The sequence below is a fragment of the Meles meles genome, chromosome 1 (genome assembly GCF_922984935.1).
Source record: "Meles meles chromosome 1, mMelMel3.1 paternal haplotype, whole genome shotgun sequence".
NCBI classification, from domain to species: Eukaryota; Metazoa; Chordata; class Mammalia; order Carnivora; family Mustelidae; genus Meles; species Meles meles.
In genome coordinates, this window is record NC_060066.1 from 216,502,080 (window position 1) to 216,524,028 (window position 21,949).

At 57.8% G+C, this 21,949-nt stretch overlaps 2 protein-coding genes across 8 annotated transcripts; both read left to right on the forward strand.

Moving 5' to 3' along the window:
- The first annotated feature begins 2,739 nt into the window (after nt 1-2,739).
- Nucleotides 2,740-10,898, forward strand: CCNL2 (cyclin L2). Of its 5 annotated transcripts, none has more exons than XM_046015669.1 (11): nt 2,740-3,071; nt 3,348-3,422; nt 3,562-3,671; nt 4,176-4,296; nt 5,454-5,518; nt 7,982-8,081; nt 8,282-8,386; nt 8,474-8,615; nt 9,449-9,560; nt 9,645-9,737; nt 9,890-10,898. In XM_046015669.1, the coding sequence occupies exons 1-11, from the start codon at nt 2,778-2,780 to the stop codon at nt 10,242-10,244; spliced, it is 1,572 nt and encodes a 523-aa protein (XP_045871625.1). In that variant the 5' UTR covers nt 2,740-2,777; the 3' UTR covers nt 10,245-10,898. The 5 variants fall into 5 exon arrangements, with proteins under 5 accessions (XP_045871625.1, XP_045871632.1, XP_045871648.1 ...); XM_046015676.1 differs by having other exon boundaries at nt 9,452-9,560; XM_046015683.1 differs by lacking the exons at nt 2,740-3,071; nt 3,348-3,422; nt 3,562-3,671; nt 4,176-4,296 and adding an exon at nt 6,061-6,074 and having other exon boundaries at nt 4,940-5,518.
- Nucleotides 10,899-11,684: 786 nt separating this feature from the next.
- On the forward strand, nt 11,685-13,107 carry AURKAIP1 (aurora kinase A interacting protein 1). Of its 3 annotated transcripts, none has more exons than XM_046023464.1 (4): nt 11,685-11,843; nt 12,035-12,124; nt 12,399-12,820; nt 12,928-13,107. In XM_046023464.1, exons 2-4 carry the CDS (start codon nt 12,073-12,075, stop codon nt 13,027-13,029), a joined length of 576 nt encoding a protein of 191 aa, XP_045879420.1. In that variant the 5' UTR covers nt 11,685-11,843; nt 12,035-12,072; the 3' UTR covers nt 13,030-13,107. The 3 variants fall into 3 exon arrangements, with proteins under 3 accessions (XP_045879420.1, XP_045879432.1, XP_045879414.1); XM_046023476.1 differs by having other exon boundaries at nt 11,694-11,867; XM_046023458.1 differs by lacking the exon at nt 11,685-11,843 and having other exon boundaries at nt 11,879-12,124.
- The last annotated feature ends 8,842 nt before the right edge of the window (nt 13,108-21,949 follow it).

Genomic DNA, 21,949 nt, shown 5'->3' on the forward strand with positions numbered 1-21,949 from the left:
TCGTGTGGTATTCAGAGCTTTGAGTTGTGTTCTCTGGCATAAACGCACATGCCCTGGGTGCCCTGTGGGGGTGGGGGGAGACTGCCAGGGTGAGGGGTCAGCTGAGCATGTCTACAGCTGGGAGAGCAGGAGCCAGATCTCTGAACTTCGACCCTGGCTCCCCCTTCAGGGCTGTGCTGGGAGCTTGTCCAGAGCCCACGCCTCCCAACCCCACAGTGGCCCTGCCTATGAGTCTTCGACCCTTCTAGCCCTCCCCTGGTTCTCCACGCTACAGCAGGGACCCCGGTGCTCAGCTCTTGGGCCACTCTGAGTCCCAGTTTCAATTTCTCTGCTTTCTGCCTCACTACTGAAGCCAGCAAGAGCAGCAGGCTGGGTGTCTGTGCTGGTTCCAGTCCACCTGGGTGATCATCACGTCACCCGGGGGGGGGGGGGGTCTGCACATAAGGGTTTGGGGTCCTTTCTCCAGATACTCTACTTCATGAAGCACAGAGTCAAGCCCAGGATCTCCCAACAAGCTCATTCACAGCAGCTCTAACTCTGCCTCCCTCGTGTCCGTCCGTCTCTGCCTGCTGCCTAGCTGGGGTGTCCATCCCTGCTCGGGTCCAGGTCCCTTCCACTGGTGAGCTGTTTTTACCCTCAGCTTCTCTCGCATGTACACTGAGCTCCCTCCAGCTTGGCTCTGTTCCCCCTCTGGCCAGCTCTGGTCCCAGCATGCCCGGGTACTCTCGCCAAAGCCACCTGGAACCAAAACCCACAGATAGAGTCAGCCCTTGACCTCTAAAGACCATGGACTTCCTCCCCTCCTCCCTCTCACTGCACTGTCTGCCTCTGCTCTGCGCTTTCACACGCACCCTGGGCCCCAGGTAAGTTCTTGAGGCCCATGGTAGCGGTCGGTGTCTCCATCTATCCGGCAACATGCGCCTGCCTACCCGAAATGAGTGCCCACCTTCCCCCCTCCCATTCCTAACAGCCCATGCCGGGTCCCCCATCCTTTGCTAGTAGTCCCCTGGAAGTCATTCTGGGTTCCTGTTGTGGACTCAAGACCCACCACCAGACCCGTGGAGACCCAATGAAATGCTGACCACCTACCACTTGGTGACCTCTTGAATCTGTCCCTTCTTCATCCTCCTGCAAGCCAACATCTTTCCAGGCTCCAATTACTGTACTGCCCCCCTTACAGGGCCCTCCTCCGGGCTCCTGTCACTCCAGTGATGAGCACCATATGGAGGTCTTGCTCATTGTCCCTGACTGCACCTAGTTTAGTGCCTGGCTATGGGTACAAGGTGCTCAGGGCGCCCTGTTTACCACGTACGCGGGTTCTGCGTACACACCAGGGTGGAGGACACCAGACTCCTTTGGTGTGTGGGACGGAGCTCTGTACAATAAGCTGCTGCCTCTCTTCCATCCACCTCAAAAAAAAACCAACCACGATGTGATAAACCACCCTGCGCTGCTCCCAGCACCCACCCCCCTTCCAGCGTCACGGCCAGGTTTTCCTTCAGGTAAGCCTGGGTGCTCGGCCTGGCTCCAACCGGCTACGGCCATCCCCTTTTCCCTCTTCTGGCCACTGCTTAGGGGTTGGCAGAACAACCTAGGCGGGGCCAGCGAGAAGCTAGCTGCTTGCTGACGAGCGAGTGTTCCTCCTTCCCCGAACCGGGAGCTGTTCGATCCGCAGAGCGGGCACATCTGGATCGGAGAGCCGGGGGGAGGGAGATGGGGCTCTATGCCTCTGGAGAGGAAGCGAGGTCGGGTGTTGGTTGGCCCTCTATGAACTGCAGGCAGATTTCACCGGGGGTGAAAGCGGCGGCTCGGAGCGGAGCGCCGGCCGTCACCTCTCCAGGTGTCCGCACCTGCCCCGCCCAGGCTTCCCCCCGGAATCTCCTCTCCGCGTAGCCCACCCCGCCGCCCCTCGCCCAAGCTCTCCCCTCACCCACACGTGAGGTGGGTGGGTGGTCCCGGTGAAAGCTGGGGCTCAGCGCACAGCCGCGCACATCCCGCGGCCCGGGCTCCGGTACGGACGCAAGGGCAGCCCTGCCGTGGGTTCCGGGAGGAAGCCCCCGAGCCTTCCCGGTGAACTGCTGAGCGATCGCGAGGGCTTCCTCCGAAGGCTTCCCTCCCCGCCCCTCCGTCCCGGGGGCCGCCGCTGCCTTTCCCAGGCTTTGCCGAAACCCCGAATGCAGCGCCGCCTCCTCTTCCCCTGCGGACTCCGCTCTCGAGGCGAGAACTTCAGGAGCCCCGTGTGAGCATCCGCCCCCCGAAGCGCGGGCTCAGTGAGGACCGGAGACGAGTGGCCACGCCCGCAGCCGCGGACGGGCGCAGGCGATCGGCTCGTCGTTGACGCGGGCGGGGGACGACTCACCGGCGCGCGCCCACCGTGTCGCGCTCGCAGCCACCCCCGGGCAGGCCTGCGACCTCCGCCAGCTCCCGCGCGCGCCCTCGCAGATCCGGACCCTACCGTACCGAGCAGGCCGGAGTCTAAGGGCGCCCGGGGCAGGCTCCCGCGGTAATGTTTCCGGGTCGGGCTGTGGCCCTCGGGACCATCCGGGCGCCGCGGGGCCCTCTGGGTAACGGGCCCGCCCCCGCCCGCTCTGAGCTACGGCGTCGACGTCAGCCGCGACGCTGACGGGTAGGTCGCCCAGCCAATTGCGGCAAGGCGGCGCCGGGACGCCCGCAGAACGAACCAATGGCAGGCGGGGGGGCGGGGCGGTCGCGGCCGTAGTGCGTCGCGAGGAGCCGCCCTGCCGGGAAGGAGCCCGAAGGGGAGTCGGCGGCACAAAATGGCGGCGGCGGCGGCGACGGTCGCGGCCGGGGCTCCGGGCCCGGCGGTCCCCGCCGCAGCGGCCTGCACTCCGGGCTCGGGGGGCGCAGCCCCCGCGTCGCAGGGGATGCTGATCGGGGACCGGCTGTACTCCGGGGTGCTCATCACCTTGGAGAACTGCCTCCTGCCGGACGACAAGCTCCGCTTCACGCCGTCCATGTCGAGTGGCCTCGACACCGACACGGAGACCGACCTCCGCGTGGTGGGCTGCGAGCTCATCCAGGCGGCCGGCATCCTGCTCCGCCTGCCGCAGGTGAGGGCGCGGCCGCGAGCCTCGGGTCGAGGTAACCGCCGCGCCGGCGCCGGGGGAGGCGAGCGGGGCCCTTTGTTGGCGGTGGGGTCCGGGCCAGCGCCGCCCCCGGCCCCGGGTTTCGCCGCTGCTGTCCTTGGGGGCGAGGCGGGGCGCGAAGAGCCTCTGAGGGCTGCTGGCCGTCGGCGTCCGGCTCTGTCCGTCGCGCGGAGCGAGCGGCTGCCCCGCGAGGCTCTCGGTCGTGCGCTCGGCGGTGACGGCGGCGCTGCTCTTCGGCAGGTGGCGATGGCCACCGGGCAGGTGCTGTTCCAGCGGTTCTTCTACACCAAGTCTTTCGTGAAGCACTCCATGGAGGTAGGGCTTCTCCGGCCTCGCGGGGGTGCGGCGGGAGCCCCGGCTGCCGGCTTTGCGGGCGGGGGTCCCCGCGCGCCGGACGCAGGGCGGTGTCGGGCGCGGCCGGAGGGCCCACGCGCGTGCGGTGCTTGCGTTCCAGCACGTGTCCATGGCGTGCGTGCACCTGGCCTCCAAGATCGAGGAGGCTCCGCGGCGGATCCGGGACGTCATCAACGTGTTTCATCGCCTGCGGCACCTGCGGGAGAAGAAGTGAGTGTCCGTCGCGGTGACGCCCGCCGCTGACCTGCAGCTGGGTTCGCAGCCCCGCACCGTTTCGGGCCGGATGGTGCTTCGCCGCGAGGACGGTCTTGGGACGTGCAGCCGCGCGCCCCGGACTTACATGCGGTCCGCTTCGCAGTCGGGACAGCGGGCGGCGTCTCCAGCCCAGCCGCCCCGGTCGGCAGCCGCTGCCCGGACAGCCTGACCCGCACGGAGGGACGGGCTTCGCGGAGTAGAGCTCGCGGCGGCTCCTGCCTTCCACTCGGAGTGCGCGCGTGGGTCGTGAGCGGGGGCCGCGGACCGGAGAGGCGCACAGCCCGGACCTGCCGCGCGGGAGGGACCGTGTGGAGAAGAGCGGGTGGGCGCCCGGGTTTGAGGAAGTCGCTCTGGATCTGTGCGGTGGCGGTCGCGGTGCATTTCACCACCGGGAGGTAATTGGGCTGCGAGAGGCGTTGTCTTACTTGACTCTCAGGGACGTGTGCTTTGTCTGTGTAGGAAACCTGTGCCTCTGCCGTTGGATCAAGATTACGTTAACTTGAAGAATCAGATTATAAAGGCAGAAAGACGAGTCCTCAAAGAGCTGGGTTTCTGTGTCCACGTGAAGCACCCTCACAAGGTGGGTATGTGGCCGCGCAGTTCTCACCCAGAGTGAAAGCTCTGCAGAGCGTGAGTGTGCTCCGGGCCTGGGTTTCCGGTGTATATCCAAGTCTGAAGCCGGTTTCTTGTTCGTTAGTGGTCTTCAACTCCCTGTTAACGTTAACTGTACGTTTGCAAGAGTTTGGAAGTGGTGTCTTGTAAGTTTGAGCATTCAGAAAAAACAGTGGTGAGTTTGTAAAAATGGAATCTGTCCGTTTATGTTCCCCTTTCTCAACACCTCATTTTCTGAAGCTGCTAAAGTGGTAGCCGTATTTTCTCTTTGGGGGGAATTGGAAGGCTTCTGAACCCTGTATTTGGGGACAAACTGAAGCAGCTTTGCCGCACACGGCAGTTGAGGAGCATGGCTGCTGGCCAGTGCCACGGGACCCTCCTATGCGACACATAAATCTCTTTTATTTGTTTTTTTAAAGATTTTATTTATTCATTTGACAGACAGAGCTCACAAGTAGGCAGAGAGGCAGTCAGAGAGAGGAGGAAGCAGACTCCCTGCTGAACAGAGAGCCCGATGCGGGGCTCAATCCAAGGACCCTGAGATCATGACCTGAGCCGAAGGCAGAGGCTTAACCCACTGAGCCACCCAGGCGCCCCCATAAACCTCTTAAAAAAAAAAAGAAAAAAAGATTGGAATTTACACCTTTGCTTTTATTCCCTTTTTATTGTTGGATTTCTTCCTAACTTTTGTCTCTCGCTTGTTTGATTTTCTGGCATTAATTTAAATTCTTGATAAGTTACTATAGACTTAGAGCTTTTTTTTTATTTGCCGGAAGTACCATCATAACATGTTTTGTGTAAGGTGGTGATTAGGGTACAGAGATATTTAGGACAAGCTGATCTCAGTGGTGGAAACTTATGTCGAAGATGAGAATGAGAATCAGCCTTGGGATAGCCATGAAAGGTCCAGCCGCCTTTGCTGTGGGTGCAGCCTGGGTTCGAAAGAAGGTAGCGGGGTCTGTCAGCAAAAACTCCCCTCCAGCTGAACTGTGCACCGGGCGTATGACCAGGAGCCACCCCCCGGGATCTAGCCTAAGGCTCATAGTTACTGCATGGATGCTTTCGAGATCTGGATTTTGGGTTCTCAAGGTTCTTGGTAATAACTGCCTGACCTGTATCTTCCAGATAATCGTTATGTATCTTCAGGTGTTAGAGTGTGAGCGTAACCAGCACCTGGTCCAGACCTCATGGTGAGTTGACCTTCCTTGTTTTATGAGACCAGCAAGGGCAGTGCAGGAATATGTTGATTTGAGGCACTTGGGCAGTGGGTAGTCGGTCCCATGACTCAGTTGTGGGCTGGAGTTGTCCGAGTGCCCAGTGTTCCTGCTGTGTAAATTCTAATCAGCCTCCCAAAACATCAGGCACTGGTCCGGCGGTAAGGCGCCCCCCACCGTCCAGCCTTCCAGGAGAGCTTTCCCTGGGCTTCCCTTTGAGGGCTCTTGACTTGGCACGTCGGGATCTCTCCCACAGGTGCCAACGTCCGTGTAGTGGTCTTGTGTCTCCTTGGAAGTTGCTTCTGACTGCCTCTTGTTAAAGAGGATCCCGTGAGAGAAAGGGTTAGGACAGAGTTTATCTGGGGACTGAAGTAATAGTGCTGGGTGTTTGTGAGTTTCCTTCCACGGAGTTAAGTCTGTAAAGGGTCATGTTTTTGCTGCCTGAATTGTCTGGTGCTATGCCGTATATAACAGAGAACCTATTTTGACTTTTCTTTTCTGTACTCTTTCAATCAAAGGGTAGCCTCTGAGGGTAAGTGACTAAGACTTCTCCTCTACTGTCCAAGCGCTTTGGTGCAGGGACAGCGGCCGTCCTCAGCCAATCCCGTGCAGGCTCTCCACCGAAGGCTGGCTCTAGATGGTGGTACGCGCACGATAGTATAGTGCTGGCCGACTGCTGCTGTGGTTCTCTGACGGTTGTGCTTCTTGTTAATCCTCTGTCGTGCTTTGGTAATTGTATTGATTAGAGTTAACTGTCTTGACTTGAATTTTGTCCCTTTGAAACTGCTGTTCCTGTGCAATAAAGATGCAGTACCTTTCTCTAAAAAAAAATAAATAAATAAAAATTCTATGGAAAGCTACAAGAATTGGCTGATGGGAATTCAGACTGAATGACATGCCCTGGCTAAGTTTTATCTTCAGTATGGGGTCATGTCATTATTCCTGGAAGTCCTAAAGTTGCTCTTCTCAGCAGCTAAGCGTTGACGCATTCTAGTAAAAGGTGTGCATCTTTAAATTTTTTCATGGACACTTCATATTGTAACTTAGATAAGCAATAAGTTTAAATACACATTTCAAGGACTTTGTTTTGTTTTTACGATTTAGAAGTTAATGTTATCACTGTTTGAGTGCTAAGAATCTATTAGAGCCAAGGAAGTTACTGACGCTTCTGTTCACGAAGTGTTTCAACTGTTCACTTTGCGATGACCTGAGACCTGCGGCCTTGGTGCCGTTGTGTAGGTCTTTTCCTTGATTACCTCTTGAGGCCTGGAGCAAGAGCTTCCAGAGCCAGGGGCCCCTCGTTGGCATATGTCGAATATATCACAGAGAAATCCGAGTGGGTTTGCGTGTCACCTTCTCCAGGGCTTAGGGCAGAGTTACCAGGGTGGGGTGGGGGTGGATCCAGTCAGATCCCACAGTGGGACTCGGCTACCCTGTGGGCGTGGCCTCACGCTAAGGGTTGCGGTAGTGGGGTGTGTTAGGAGCAGCAAATGTATCATTTGTTGGACTGTTTTCTCATGGAATTAATCTGTTGTTTTTGCAATATTGATGAAATTAATATGAGAGCCTGATTTTGGGCTATTAAATCCTAGACAAATAATATCTAAAGGAAAATGTTGACAATGTAGCCAATTTTAAAATCGTTAAACTTGAAAAAATGCAAATGTTTTGTATTTTTGTATCTTCTAAAGTACCATAATGTTTCTGAAATGTATTGATTATGATGAAACTTCTAGTGTTTTGTTGCTTTTGTCTGATTTTATGAATGTTCATTTTAAGACTCGTTATTGAAATGGGACAATTTGGAAACGGTTCTTTGATAAGCCTGAGAAGAGGACTTCCCTTTGGGCATTGAGCCTTCTTCTGCCTGATGTTCCCATGCGCCCAGGGGTGTTTTCCCTTTCCAAGAGGACTCACTCATGGAAGGAGAAGGGCCAGGCCCTGAGCGCCTCTTCAAGGAAAAAGGGACGCAAGAGGACGGCTTGTCACAGAAGAGCCCTCGCAGGCTGCCTGCTCAGCCCATTCATTTGAGTTTGCATGTTTCTCTGCACTATGGATTTTGCATTTAGATTTCTTTCATCAAGTACATTTCAGCCACTACAGTAGACATTTTCTCTCTGAGGCATTGTGCTTTGCACGAGAAAAGCCAGAAGCTGAGGGAAAAGTAAAGTTAAAGTCGGTTCTCTTTCATAGCAACATGTGTTGTCTGACATTCAGCCAGCTTTTTAGACTTTTTTTTCCCAGTAATTTCCCTGTTTTCCTGTCCTATACTCACAAAAAGCATCTAGAATGTCTCTCCAGGAATCCTGAGCCTCACAGGACTGTGTAGCTCTGAGCCTAGGAGTAGACCACGTAGAGTAGTGATTGTATCTAGTTGGCGCACACGGGTGTCCTGGGGGTGCCCGGGGCGTTGCAGTCTTTCCTGCATTTGGTTTTCAGGAATTACATGAATGACAGCCTCCGCACAGATGTCTTCGTGAGGTTCCAGCCTGAGAGCATCGCCTGTGCCTGCATTTACCTTGCTGCCCGGACGCTGGAGGTCAGTGTTGTGCTCCCGCAGGGGGTCCTGGTCTACTGCTTTCTCCAGCCTCCAGACAACTTCTGTGTAGTGTTTTTCAGATTATGCTCACGTATGCCAAGAAAAAGCCTGTCTCTTGGTGACCAGCAAGGCGTATTTTTTATTGCCGTCTTGTTGGCCACGCAGGAAGGTGTTCACGAGGATAGTGTTTGTGTTCACAGATCCCTCTGCCCAATCGTCCCCATTGGTTTCTTCTGTTTGGAGCAACTGAAGAAGAAATTCAAGAGATCTGCCTGAAAATCCTGCAGCTTTACACTCGGAAAAAGGTTCTGTGTTGTTTTTGTGTAACATACACATTTGTATTTCGTTAGAAGCAGCTGGCTCTGAATTGTTTCGGATTTTCACTCCCGTAGGTTGATCTGACACACCTGGAAAGTGAAGTTGAGAAGAGAAGGCACGCCATTGAAGAGGCCAAGGCCCAAGCCAAGGGCCTGCTGCCTGCCGGCACCCGGGTTCTGGACAGCACTTCAGGGTTCTCACCCGCCCCCAAGCTGGGTGAGTGTGAGGGGGTGTGGGCCTCCTGTCCTCCAGGCTTCTCTTGGAACTGTGTCCGCTGCTGGCCTGAGCACTCTGCAGACACCAGGGTCCCCAGTGGACATCTGTTGATTTTTGAAGTGAGAGGGGTCCTCCTAAAGGAGTTTGGATCGTTTTTATATTGTCTTTCTCTTTTTTTTTTTTTTTTAAAGGTTTCTTTTTTAGATTGTATTTATTCATTTGAGAGAGAGAGAACGAGTGCGTGTGTATGAGTTAGGGGGGAGAGGGAGAAGCAGACTCCCCACTGAGCAGGGAGCCCAATGTGGGGCTTGATACCAGGACCCCTGAGATCATGACCCTAGCTGAAGGTAGACACTTAACCATCTGAGCTACCCACGTGCCCCAAGATTTTATTTTTTTAAGTAATCTCTACAACCAGTGTGGAGCTCAGACTTAAAATCCTGAGCAATCAAGAGTTGCATGCTCCACCAAGTGAGCCAGCCAGGCACCCCTTGTTTTAACATTTTCATTAGCAAGGGACATGGACAGGCTTTCCAAAATGCCCACCTGATTAACTTGTCTTCTGATGAAAATTTTATAAATCTGGGGTAGTAGATTGTGTCTTCAGGTCATAGGTCATAGTAGAGTTAAGCATGATGTACGTCTCCAATCCCTGAGGTAAAGTGAGACAGGTGGCTTTTTCTGTGTCTTTTGGGGGTATGTTTAGCTTCTGAGTCCCAGGCTGGGAACGGGGAGTCTCTGTAAGTCCCATAGACCTAGTATTACCTTGATCTGCTAATGTGTTTTCTATCTGAACATTTTCTTGTTAGGTTTTAACTTGTATTTGATTCTAGCAGAATCCCCCAAAGAAAGTAAAGGAAACAAGCCTTCCCCAATCTCTGTGAAGAATGCCAAGAGGAAAATGGAGGGTGTGAAGAAGGTCAAGGCTGACAGCCCAGTGAATGGGTGAGTACCCAAGCGCCCCAGTAGGCCTTTGGGGTTGGCTGGAGAGACTTGAAGCCTGTAACTGCTCCCATCATTTGTTTGTAGCTTGCCAAAGGGGCGAGGGAGTCGAAGTCGGAGCGGGAGTCGAGAGCAGAGCTACTCAAGGTCCCCGTCACGATCTGCTTCTCCTAAGAGGAGGTACGAGCTACTCGGGTTGCGGGGGGTGGGGGGCGCCTGCCCCTGACAAGGGATGTTTTCCCCAGCATGGCTGCCCCTCACAGGAAGGTCCCTCCTGACTCTGGGGTGGTTGGAGTGAGTGGTCACTGTCGTGGTGCTGTCCTTCCTCACAGGAAAAGTGACAGCGGCTCCACGTCTGGCGGGTCCAAGTCGCAGAGCCGGTCACGGAGCAGGAGTGACTCCCCACCGAGACAGGCGCACAGAGGCGCTCCCTACAAAGGCTCCAAGGTGAGGAGCTACCGGAAGTCTAAGGACTGCAAGTACCCCACCCAGAAGCCACACAAGTCCCGGAGTCGGAGCTCCTCTCGCTCTCGAAGCCGCTCCCGGGAGCGGGCAGATAATTCCGGGAAGTATAAGAAGAAAAGTCATTACTATAGAGATCAGCGCAGGGAGCGTTCTCGGTCTTACGAGCGAACAAGCCATCGCTACGAGCGGGATCACCCTGGGCACAGCAGGCATCGGAGGTGAGGCACCGGGCTCCCGGAGCGCTGCCCTTTGACCCTTGGTGTGTGCACTGTGGCATGACTGGCCCTGTGGTGCAGCTCTTTGGAAATGGATGTTGACTCTGGACCTTGCGGTGAATTTGGAGATGGAATCAAGAGGCCGGCGAGGTGCCCTTTAGGCCGGCCTGGGCACCGCGTGCGCCCTCGTCGTGCCGGCACAGGGCCCCAGCAGCAGCCCTGAGGAAGCAGATGTGTGCATCCCGGTGGTGTGGCTTGGTGCTAACGACAGGCGGTGTCTTCACTCCCAATACTCAATTACGTCAAACCAAGAAAATGACTTTTAGAACCTTTGCCTATATTAGGTTGTACTTATGTACATATTTTGCAGTGTTTCGCAGTGAGAAAATGGCCTTAATCGCCCCTTCTTCATTCACCCTGTAAATAAACATGTGTTTACTACAAGTGAAAGCTATACATGAGAGCTCAGAACTTGAATTCTGTCAGCTTAAAACTTGTGTAGAGAATTCTGATTTTTAAAATGTGAAGGTATTTAGATCTGTGTTGAAAGTCGTATATTTTTATCTGTGCGATGCTGCGTGCAGGCCACCAGCTCCCAAATAGAGACGTTTCCTATATATGCATTTTACGTGGTTAAATAAACAATTCTCTCTACTCAGGACACTTGGACGTTCCAGAGTGTGTGCTTTGTTGTCCTGCTTGCTGGTTCTGTGCCCGGCCTGCAGCCCCGTTGTCGTGGCCGGTCTGCACCGCGGCCTCTGAGCTCATTGAAGTGTTGGGGTCTGCACGGAGCTGTGCGGCTGCTCTCGGAGCCTGCGCTGGGACCCAGGCTGCTTCCTGGGGGGCAAGGAGGGAGGGTTGGGAGAGGCCAGAGCGGCTGCGAGGGACAGCGGCAAGCTGCCCTGGGCGGGGGGGCGCCCCTGGGTGGGTGCTGGGGAGGGGGTGGGCGGATCAGCGCGGCCCAGCACCTGCCGTCCAGGGGGCTCGTGGCCGCCTTAGCAGATCCCTTTACTTGGGAGCCCGGGCTGCAGCTCCCGGAAGGCCCCGGGGCAGAAGCGTCCACTGTCCCCGCAAACTCAGCCAGACCGAGGGCGGGGGCGCCCAGGGGAGCCGCACCGGATCTGCCTGCGGTTTCCGGGTCTGCACCCCCCACGGCACAGGACGGGGCTCGCCGGCTTCCGCACGGCCTGTGTCCTCCGCGCACCACCGGCCCCTCCGGAGGGACTCCTCCCCTGCCCCGTGCAGCACCAGCCCCGGCCGCTTCGTTGCCCCGAGACCTCTACTTCCGCCGCGGGGGCCAACGCCACTTCCGCTCGCCCCGGAGGTCGGGCCGCGCAGGCGCACGGGGTATCCCCTAGGTTTGTGGGAAATGTAGTTCTCTGGACGCCTCGAGGGAGAGGCCGCGCCTAGGGCTGTGGGCGGGGCGGGCCGCTCCTCCGGCCGGAAACGGCTGCTTTCCGGGGCCCGCGGCTCCCGCGCCGACGCGCAGTCCGACCCCGTGAGGGCGCCAGGGGGCGCCGGGAGTGGGTCGCGCCGGGCGGCCGCACGCGGGACCGGGGGCCGGTTTGGGGACGGACCGGAAGTGCCTGCACTGGGCGGCGGAGCGGTCAGTTTCAGGCCCCCGGCTTAGGTCTGGGGAGGGTCGGCGGGCGGCCGGGCGGGGCTGGGGCCGGCCGGGGTAGGAGAGGGGGACGAGGGGGACGAGCGGGATGGGCTGCGGGAGTCCTGGCCTCCCCGGGGCTGCTGCACGCGCCCCCGGCCACTCCCGCGTGACCCCCGCGCGCGCCTGTGTTCCAGCCACGCGGAGCCCCGGCCGCCCCCCGCCCCCCGCCACCATGTCCCTGGTGCGCCTGGCTTCTCGGCTGCTGAGGGCTGTTCCTCGGGCAGGTAAGACGCCCCGTGGGGGCAGGGCGGCCGGCGGACTGTGGGCTGAGTAATCCCAGCGGCCCGCAGCTGGCCGGGCCTCACCGGCTGGGGGCAGCGACCTGGCCGCGCGGACTCCTCGCGAACGTCCAAGGAGCACAAAGGGGAAGTCCGGGCCTGAGAGCATCAGCCTCAGGTCCGGCGGGGACACGGCTCTGCTGCCCGGTCCCCCAGGCAGGATTGGCCGCGCTCGAGCCTCGGTGCGTGGCCGGTGCCTGTGCCGTCTTGCTTCCTGCAGGTCGCGGAGGGCCCGGGGCTGTGTCGGGGGTGCCCTGCTGCAGCGCCCAGCCCACGGCCCCTAGTGGACTTGCCTCCGGCCCCCGCAAGGGGCTCCCGCTGGAGCTTGAGGAGATGCTGGTCCCCAGGAAGATGTCCGTCCGTCCTCTGGAGAGCTGGCTGACCGCGCACTGCCTCCTACCCAGCCTAGCTGCCAGGGCCGCGGGGCCCGCGGCTCCATCCCTGCTCTGTGAGTGTCCCCCCGGCCCAGTGGGGGAAGGGGCCGCGCAGGGGGTGGAGGTCTCAGACGCAGCGGGGGTGCAGTGCAAGAACGTGCTGAAGATTCGCCGGCGGAAGATGAACCACCACAAGTACCGGAAGCTGGTCAAGAGGACCCGGTTCCTGCGGCGGAAGGTGCGGGAAGGACGCCTGAAACGCAAGCAGGTAAGCATGGGGTGTGGGGCTCTCAGCCTCGGGTGGCGCAAGGCCGCCGCACAGGGTGACCTGCCGCAGGCCCAGCCACAGACCCATCGGCGGCCCCTCCCTTGCAGATCAAGTTCGAGAGAGACCTGAGGCGCATCTGGCTGAAGGCAGGCCTGAAGGAGGCCCCTGCAGGCTGGCAGACCCCCAAGATCTACCTGAAGAGCCAATGAGTGCAGTGCTGCCCCGCCCCACCCCGTTGCTGCCCGTGACCCACTAATAAATGTTCAGGACTTAGCTGTCCCCGGGGACCTGGTCCCCCTGCTGCCTAGCGGGAGCGATCTTGCGTTGATGCTGGTGCGGCCTCTGGTTTTCTTGGAGGCACAAGGGCTCCAGGGTGCGGATCGGGGTCCCTTCCCCAAGAGGGCCCTTGTCCTGGTGCCAAGCAGGAGTGACAGTCTCCCTATCTAGCTGCAGACAGAGGCCCAGTCCTGCCCTCTACGCACTTGTCTTCTGCTGTGGGAGGCAGACTCCTCACACACGGGTAGCAGAAGTACCAGGGGCCAATGCTGGGGGGCAGGGGGTGCCCAGACTGAGTTGGGAGTGTGGTTAAGTTGGGAGGGGACAGGGAGGGCCTCATGGGGAAGACCGGGGGGGGGGGCAGGCTCTGCCCCCAGAGATGATGGATGGGACCCTGTAGTCCCCCCAGACCTGGGCCTCCCGTGGCTCTCCGAGCTGTGCTGCTCCACTAGGGCTGGCTGGGGACCCCTGGTCTTCCTTGGCCTCTGCTGCCTCACGAGACCCTGAGTGGGGGCTGCTCAGGAAGGGACGGCTGGCAGGGTTGGGGGTGGCTGAGAAAGTGGTGCTGTCTGTGGAGCTGGAGAAACCGTGGAGACTTAGCGTGAGCCCGTGGACCACCGCATCCAGGCTGGGCGAGGGCTGGGCTGCCGGCAGGAGGGCTGGGCCAGAGGGTCCCGAGTGTGGCACAGGCTCTTCTCAGCCTCTGCCTGGCTCCCTGAGGGCGCTCAGAGGCGAGGAGAAGCGGTGCGTCTCTCCTGGGCTGGCCGCTAGAGGCTCTCAGGACGCTGGCGTTCTCCCTGGATCCCTACAACCCGTTCAGGGCTCCGCCACTTCTCCCGGGGCTGTGGGGAGGTCTTGCCTTGTTAGAGACAGGTGTCTGGGAGTGGGGGTCGCGTTCTGTGCACATCAGGCAGGTCGTGGGGGGAGCAGGGGTTTCCCTGCAGTTTCTTGGTTGTGCTGCTCACCGCACATTCTTTTAGGGTGCTGGGTAGGCCCCTGCCCTGTGCATGGCAGCCAGCCAGCTAGGTTAGCAGGCTTCTAACTGCTGGGCCTGTCTGTCCCTGTCGGTCAGGGGACACCGCCCAAGCAAGTGCTAGGTGGGGCGGAGGAGGGTGAAGTGGCCATGACCTGGGAGGGACCTGACACAGTGAGTTTGCAGGCCTTCTTCCTCATGTGGCTGCCAGGGGTCAGCAGTTGGGCTCCCAGCGCCCCTGGGGTCAGGGCTGAGGTCCAGGACAGCCAGAGCACCCTGCCAGCCCAGTCACCTGACAGGACACAGGGAGCCCCTGGAAGGCCCCCAACTGGGGTCCCAGGCACCCTTCCTGGGTCTTGGTTTCCCTATCTGGGGGTTGCGGGGTCGGGGCAGAGGCGCCAGGGCCCAGCGGTGGAGCCTTCCGGGGTGGAGAGGACTGTGACCTGTTGGTACCAAGCGTGGCCTCGCCCCATCTGGCCTCTCAGCAGGGCCTCTGTCTGCCGGTGGCGCCCTTGGCCGCTGGGTACCTGTGTCTCCTCCCAGCGGTGTCGCAGTGACTGTCCTGTGGCTCCCTCCGCCCTCCCGCTGTGGGCGAGAGGAGCGTCCGGGTGCTGCTCTGCCTTCTGGAGACAAGGCTCTGTCCGGAGCAGAGGTGCTGGCCGGGGATTCCAGGAGGTGTGAGCGCCCGGCTTGCGCGGAAGCCACAGACCCACGCTTCTGGAGTTGTCTGCTGACCGGGCACCACACGGCCCTTGCTCCAACTTATTCCACCGGGGCAGGGGGGGTCCCCTGAGGTACGGCACCTGGCCACATGTGGAGAGATTTCTGGTTGTCCCAGCTGGGGTCCTGCCGACAACAGTGGGAGGAGTGTGGGAGTGTGGCTGGAGATGCCCTGTAAGGCACGGGGCAGCCGACACCTGCAAGTCTCCAGACGTCAGAGGCTGAGACCTCTGCTCCAGATGTCACTGCGCCCATGGGGTCAGGTCCTGAGCCTGCCCAACCCCCACCCCCGCCACTGCCTGGGCCGCCTTGTGCAGATCTCGTCCTGCCTGTGGCTTGGGTGGGTTCGCGCCCCAACCACGACTTCAGGAGGCAATTTGGTGCTTTATTTTTATCTCTGCTGTTCCTCCCAGGCTGTAAGAAACTTCCCTCTTCCATGTGGGGCCTCCACCCTGCCCCAGCCTGTGGGATGTGCAGGCTTCTCCCTGCTGGCCCCTCACCCCCCACGGGAAACGGCAGGGGCAGGAGGGGTGTGGCAGAGGGTCCCTCCTGGCATTGTGTAGGGCTGGGGTGCTGGCCGGAGGAGACGTCAGCCAGGGCCAGAGCTACTGGGGGTGTTCTTGGGCACTTGCTGGGGGCCTTGATTCCTGGGCCTGGTGTGGCGGCATCTCTGAACTCGACCCCCATGCCTGTCCCTCTGCCGCTCCGCGCCAGCCAGTATCTTCTGGGTGTTTCTGACCACACAGTGCACCCAAGAAGGGGCCAGGCAGGGGAGGGTGCTGAGGCCGGATGCTGGGTCCTGAGGGGGGCTGACCGTGGCCTGCTTAAGGCAGATCACCTGCAGGCGCCCTGGGCACGAGCGGCAGCGCTCCCTGCTGTCCAGGGAGCATGCGGCTGGGGCGGGTGACAGCCTCAGAGGGGGACAGAGGCTGCAGAAGGAAGCCACTCGCTGGGCCTGGCCACGGCCAGCTGAGCTCATGGAGAAAGGTTGCTGGAACCTGGGTGGGCAGGGGCGAGAGGGAACCATCCTGTCTAGGGCTGAGTTGTGGGAAAAGCCCTTGAAGGGTTCTCGAGCTGTGGTGTCTGGGATGGGGCTGAGGAGTCCAGAGCTGGGTCTGGAGTTCGTCTCACGGTGGGGGCCGGCAGGTGACAGGTGCCACCTGGCTGGGCACCTAGAGGCCAGCCCATGCTCCTGTCAAATTCTGTCTCCTGATGACCTCAGCTTCATAGGGCCATTTGGAGGAGAAAACCGATCCAGGGCGTTGGGTCACACGACAGCTGAGTGTTAAGGCAGGGACTAGAGTCCAGGCCCAGACTTGGAGGCTTCCAGCGGGGTTGGGGGGTGTCGGAACAGCGTCTGGAGGCTGGGGATTCTCTGTAGGACGTGGGATGGCCTGTGTGTGTCCGCTTATGCTGAGGGACACTCCTGGTTGCACGGGAGCAGGAAGCACTGAACATTCCCAGGTGACCCGTGGGGGGGTGGGGGGCGGGGTGGGCAACAGCAAGGCCGGCAGGACTCCCTGAGGCCAAGGTGCAGGGAGACCTCGGGCCAGGCACAAGCTTGGGCCAACTCCTGGAGAACCTCCAAAACGTGGCTGACGCCAGGGCTGAGCTGGGTCACCAGGTGGCACGGATAGCATCTTGCAGAGTGTGACATTGTGGGGCACACTTGTCCCAGCGATTCGGGAACGCAGGGCAGCTCCAACGGCACACGGGAGCGCCCTGTGTGCCCGACGTGGCCTGCCCTGAGTTGGCCTCACGCTGGTGTGGACAGTCTGGTCCAGGAGGAGACTGATCCTGCCCAGAGTCCTCCTGAGCAGAGCTGGGGTTTCCTGTCCCTCCCACACCTGTTCTCCCGGAGGTGGGTCAGGTAAGCACAGGGTCCTCTGGGCTCAGATGGTTGTGAGGGGTGGTGCTGGGTACTCTGGGCCTCCGAGAGGCACCCATTCATTTGGTCCTGTTGGTTTCATTACTTTGTACTTACAGTTAAGTCTTTATTTTCTAACGTTCTAGCCAGGTAAGACCGTAGCTCCCCGTGAAGGTCTGCAAAGCTCATAAAAAAGCAGCAGCTTGTGCTGCGGTGTCCGGGGTCCGTCACAGGGCGGTTCCCTGCGGCCTTCCTTTCTTGGACACTGTTGCTTTTCCTGTTTCCTTCTGCGCGTTTGTTTATTGATGTATCAAAATTCAGCCCCAGACTTGCTGACAGAATTTAGAAAGTCACGGTTTGGTCCAATTTCTCAAATGATTCTCCCGGTGCCTCCTGTCTGGGCTGCCCCGGGCCCCACCCACCGGGTCCTGTTTCTGGGTCACCACGTTCCCCTCTTGCGCGTCTTCTCCCTTCGTTCCATGGAGTATAGTTTTCTTTTCTTTTTTTTTTAAAGATGTATTTATTGCAGAGCCGGGGGGGGGGCAGAAGGAGAGGATCTCAAGGAGACTCGAGCCCATGATCCAGTGGTCAGGACCTAAGCGGAAACCAAGAGTCAGATGCTCAACTGACTGAGCCATCCAGCGGCCCCCAGGGAATATGTTTTCCGGAGGAGGGATGCTCGGGATCGAAAGAGGACTGGCCCACGCCAGTGAGTGGATTCCAGGCACGAAAGGTATGCTGGGCTCCTGCAGGAGGGCGTCGTTGCCCAGCCAGTCTGTGGTCAGCCCACAGAGGGGACTTTGCCTGCCGTCACGTGGCTAAAAGGCATTCATGATTCAGCTACAAGTCTGGCTGGTTTCAGAACTTGATTTAAAAAATTATTTTAATAGAAGATATGCCTGTGTGTGCCTAACTAGGTCAGTAGTTCAGTGGTGCTTGGGAAAGAGAACCACCCCACTTATCCCACAGGCAGTTTAAGGTCTCTTAGACGATTCTTCCGGTATTTAGTTAGTTAGTTTTTATTTATTTATTTGACAGACAGAGATCACAAGTAGGCAGAGAGACAGGCAGAGAGAGAGGAGGAAGCAGGCTCCCCGCCAAGTGGAAAGCCCAATGTGGGATGCGATCCCAGGACCCTGAGATCATGATCTGAGCCGAAGGCAGAGGCTTTAACCCACTGAGCCACCCAGGCACCCCCATTTAATGAAGTAAAAAAAAAAAAAAAATCTGTTCTGCTGTTTTTAATTCCTAGGAGACTTTTTGTTTGGAGGTATGCGGGGTATTTTAACAGCACTCGCCCTGTGTCCCCGGCTGCGACGTCCCTCCTCTGTGAATGATGCTCTCCCAGGCTCGCTGCTTCCTTGCCCCCGTCTAGTGTCTGCTTCCGAGGTGGTTCTTCCCACTTGTTGACTTTGGTCTCTGGTCTCCATGTTACTGGCTTTGCCGTGGTAGAACGTGGTTGTCTACTTACGAGAAATGGCCGAGGCCCAGAAGGGGTCTCGTAGCTTCTTTCCACTTCTCATGGGAGCCAGGACGCTTCAGAGACAGGGCTGGTTCCAGGCACAGCTGGCGGCTTGAGGAATAAAAATACGGGCCCCTCGTTCAACTGGAATTTCGGATGTGCAATAAGTGATTTTCATTATAAGTATGTCCTGTGCACTATTTAATCTGGATCCGCAAGGCCGGGTCCGTGGCGGGAAGCGGGGGGGGCTCGTGTATCGTTCCGTAGCCGCCAGCGCGGCAGCTGCTGTGCTCGGGGCCAGGGGCCGGGCCCCGTGGGAAAGGCTCTCCGCGGCGGTCAAGAGGTCTCAAGGCACCAAGCGCTCCTGACACCGATTAGGTTATTGATTGTATGACCAGAAACATTTTATGAGCATACTAGTATAATTTTCCATCTTAGTGGGAACCAAATATGTACACGATCATGAAGTCTCTGAAGTTTGATGCTTAAGTGGGCTAATACAGGCTTGCTGGATTTAAAACAGAGAACATGACAGTTCCAGAGGAGAAAAAAAAAGAAAGAAATCGAGCTTCTAATCCTTTAGGAAAGTTCACCCTTTAAGAAAGGTCATTTTCTTGCGGAATCCACAGCTTAAAAATAAAAACAAACAAACAACACAACCGCATCCCCCTCACCAAAAAAAAAAATGGGAGATAATGGTTGGTTGTTGCATAGGAAGCAAAGAGGTAAATTCATACAGGGAGCAAGTAACACAAATAACGCCAAGGAGACTTGACTTCATGGAAACATTAATTCAATGTTGTTTTAATGTTAGGCTGAAAATGTGGGTTTAACTTTCTATTAGGAAAAAGTTCAGATCAAACTTATTTTTTCTTAAGATTTCGTCAGAGAGAGCATAAGCAGGGGGAGCAGCAGGCAGAGGGAGGAGCAGACCCCCCACTGAGCAGGCATTCCCTCAGGTCATATTTTTAATCAAGGTGAACCCTTGGACAAATTAGACGGGTTTTATAATTTTGATTTAAAACAACTATGTGGAGGGACGCCTGGGTGGCTCAGTGGGTTAAACCTCTGCCTTCTGCTCATGTCGCGATCCCAGGGTCCTGGGATCCAGCCCCGCATCGGGCTCTCTGCTCAGTGGGGAGCCTGCTTCCTCCTCTCTCTGCCTGCCTCTGTGTCCACTTGTGATCTCTGTCTGTCAAATAAATAAATAAAATCTTTAAAAAAAAAACAACTATGTGGGTATAAGATAATAGGAAGTTATAGCTTCTGGAAAAATTAAGTTATTTACTAATGATGCAAAGTTCATTTAAACTTTACTAGATTTCTTAGTCTGGTTTTACAGATCAGGTAAGTCATTTTTCTTGCACTCTTTTTTTTTCTTTTTTTTTTTTTTTTAAGTAGTCTGTGTAGCCAGCATGGGGACTGACGTGGGACTTGAACTCACGACCCTGGGATCCTGACCTGAGCTGAAATCAAGAGTCAGATGCTTAACTGAATGAACCACCCAGGTGCCCCAGGTAAGTTATTTTTCCAAAAAATATTTAAGGTCGTGTAAATGCACACACGTATGCTTAACTCTATTAAGTCGGGGCTCTCTCTCGTAAACCGCAGTGCCCGAGTTACCGCATTTCATCACATCACTTACTTCTCACCTCCATCTCTGAAGGCGCCGTCATTGCCTCCCCTTCCCTGGGCACATGCTGCTTGGCAGTGTGACTTTGCTGCTGCTCCTGGTGAAAGCTGGGGTCGCCCTCCCCTCCGCTTGAGGGCTGGGTCTGCTCTGACCCACTGAGTGTGGTGGAAGCCAAGCCCTGCCAAGCCGAGGGCTGAGGGGCCTCGCGGCTCCCACCAGTGGAAGGGAGCTTGGGCTAGACTCCTGCATACCAGCGGTTGTGCAGAGAGAAGAGGCCCATGGACGGAGAGGGAGTGGGTCACGTGGACAGAGGTGCCAGTGGAGAGAGAAAGGGCCGTGTGGACTGGGGGGGGCCAGTGGCCAGAGAGGGAGGGCCCCGGGGAGACAGGACCCACCTGATAGCTGCGCTGAGGCCCAGGTGCCAGAGCGAAGCTGGCTGGGTCCCAGCCCCAGCTGAGCCGTCCCGGCCCCCACCACTGCGTGGGACACAGACGAGCGGTCCTGGCAGAATTCCTGACCCCCAGAGTCCCGAGTGGAAGGTCATGGACACAGGTGCGCTCTGCACTGCAGTGGGGGTTGGGGCGCTGCCCGCAGCGATTCTGCTCTCTCTGACCCTGATCGGGGACTCTGCTGCGGTCATTAATCAGTTGGAACCATGATGCTCACTTCTGTCGGGTCATGATCCAAAGCCCCTGTGCTGACTCTGTCCCCGGAGGCCGCTGGCTGGCCCCTTCGCTCTCCGGCTCGTCCCATCACTCTCCTGTCAGTCATTTCTCAGCACCGCGGGTTCGCCAGGCGGGTGGTGCCGGGCTCTTCAGCCGGTCCTAAGATTGGCCACTTCTCCAAGGAGCCCCGGTCCTTTTGTCGGAAACTGGCCTTAGAAACCAGGATCCGGTGCTGGTGAGCCTGTTGCTTCCCGGACGACAGAGCTAGAAAATGCTCGTGCGGGCTCTCCCGCGGGTGTGTGCGCCGGTGTCTACCCCACCCGAACACAAGCTGGTGCTGGTGTGTCCCGCTGTCACCCCTGACACACAGGTCATTCTAGCCGCCTCTCCTTGCTTTACTCCAAGTCGTGAGACACGTGGCTGTCACCGGCGGCCACCCACTTGCTGAGCTGGTTGATGCCGGCAAACACGGCAGAATCGATAAACCAGAGCCTGTGGGACGCGGCGCTCCCGGCCAGCGAGGAGGGCTGCGCACAGTTCCTCGACCCCCGTCCTTGCAGACGCTTCTCACCCCTGAAGTGACCTGGGTCAGCACTGCGCCACCCTCTTCACTAAGGTCATCTCATTCGCATTCTGATTCACTCTGATTCTCCCAACTTCCTAAAATAGCTTCTAAGACTCTGTGTGCATTGAGGTTCACACCGAGCTGCGCTCTTCCTTGAATCTTGACACGCACACGGGGCCACTCACCCACCAGCACAGCTCCGTACAGAATGGCTTCTGTGCTCACGCCTCACCCCAGTTTGTACTTGTAAAGCCAGTTCCTTTCAAGGTGGTTTGTCTGGATCAAAGGCTACAGGAAATAGTGGGTAATTTTTAGAGATACTGAAATTCCCGAAGACGGACTACAGAGCTAGTGAACTATATAAAAACGTTGGTTCTTTTTTCAGATCCTCTTTCGTTTGGCTGGTCAAGGCGCTGTGACATGCATGTTGTGTCCTGTCCAGGTGCATGTAGATGAACTAAAGTGTCCGGAACACGGACGCCGGTGCGCGGAGAGGCAGACGGCTGCTGTTAAACTGAGCAGGAGTATCGGCAATAATAGAGAGAGGGAAACCAGTTGCTTCCTGCTTGGATCAGGAAGAGCATCTCCCTCACCCAGCCTCAGCCTCCTTGGGGTCTCCCTGTGGGTCTCGGGCTGATCCCATCATAGCTCGAAGCGGGCGGCCTGGGAGCATTCAGCTCAGCCTGAGATCCACATGATGAGGCAGAGTGAGTGAGGGTCCAGGGAGGAGCACTGGGCACGTGAGGTGATGGGAACTCTCCAGGCTGCACCACCCGGGGCTCACTGCAGGGGGGCAGGGTGCTGGTTTCCCTGTTGAGAGCCCTGGGGGAAGGTTACGGTGGCCGGGTCAGGCCTTTGAGATGGGCCAGGGGCAGTGTGTTGTGGCACGACACCAATGACCCACCTGGTCCAGCCGGTCACAGAGGAGAACTCCGTCTTCATGCAGCTCTCCTCCTGGGAGAGCTCAG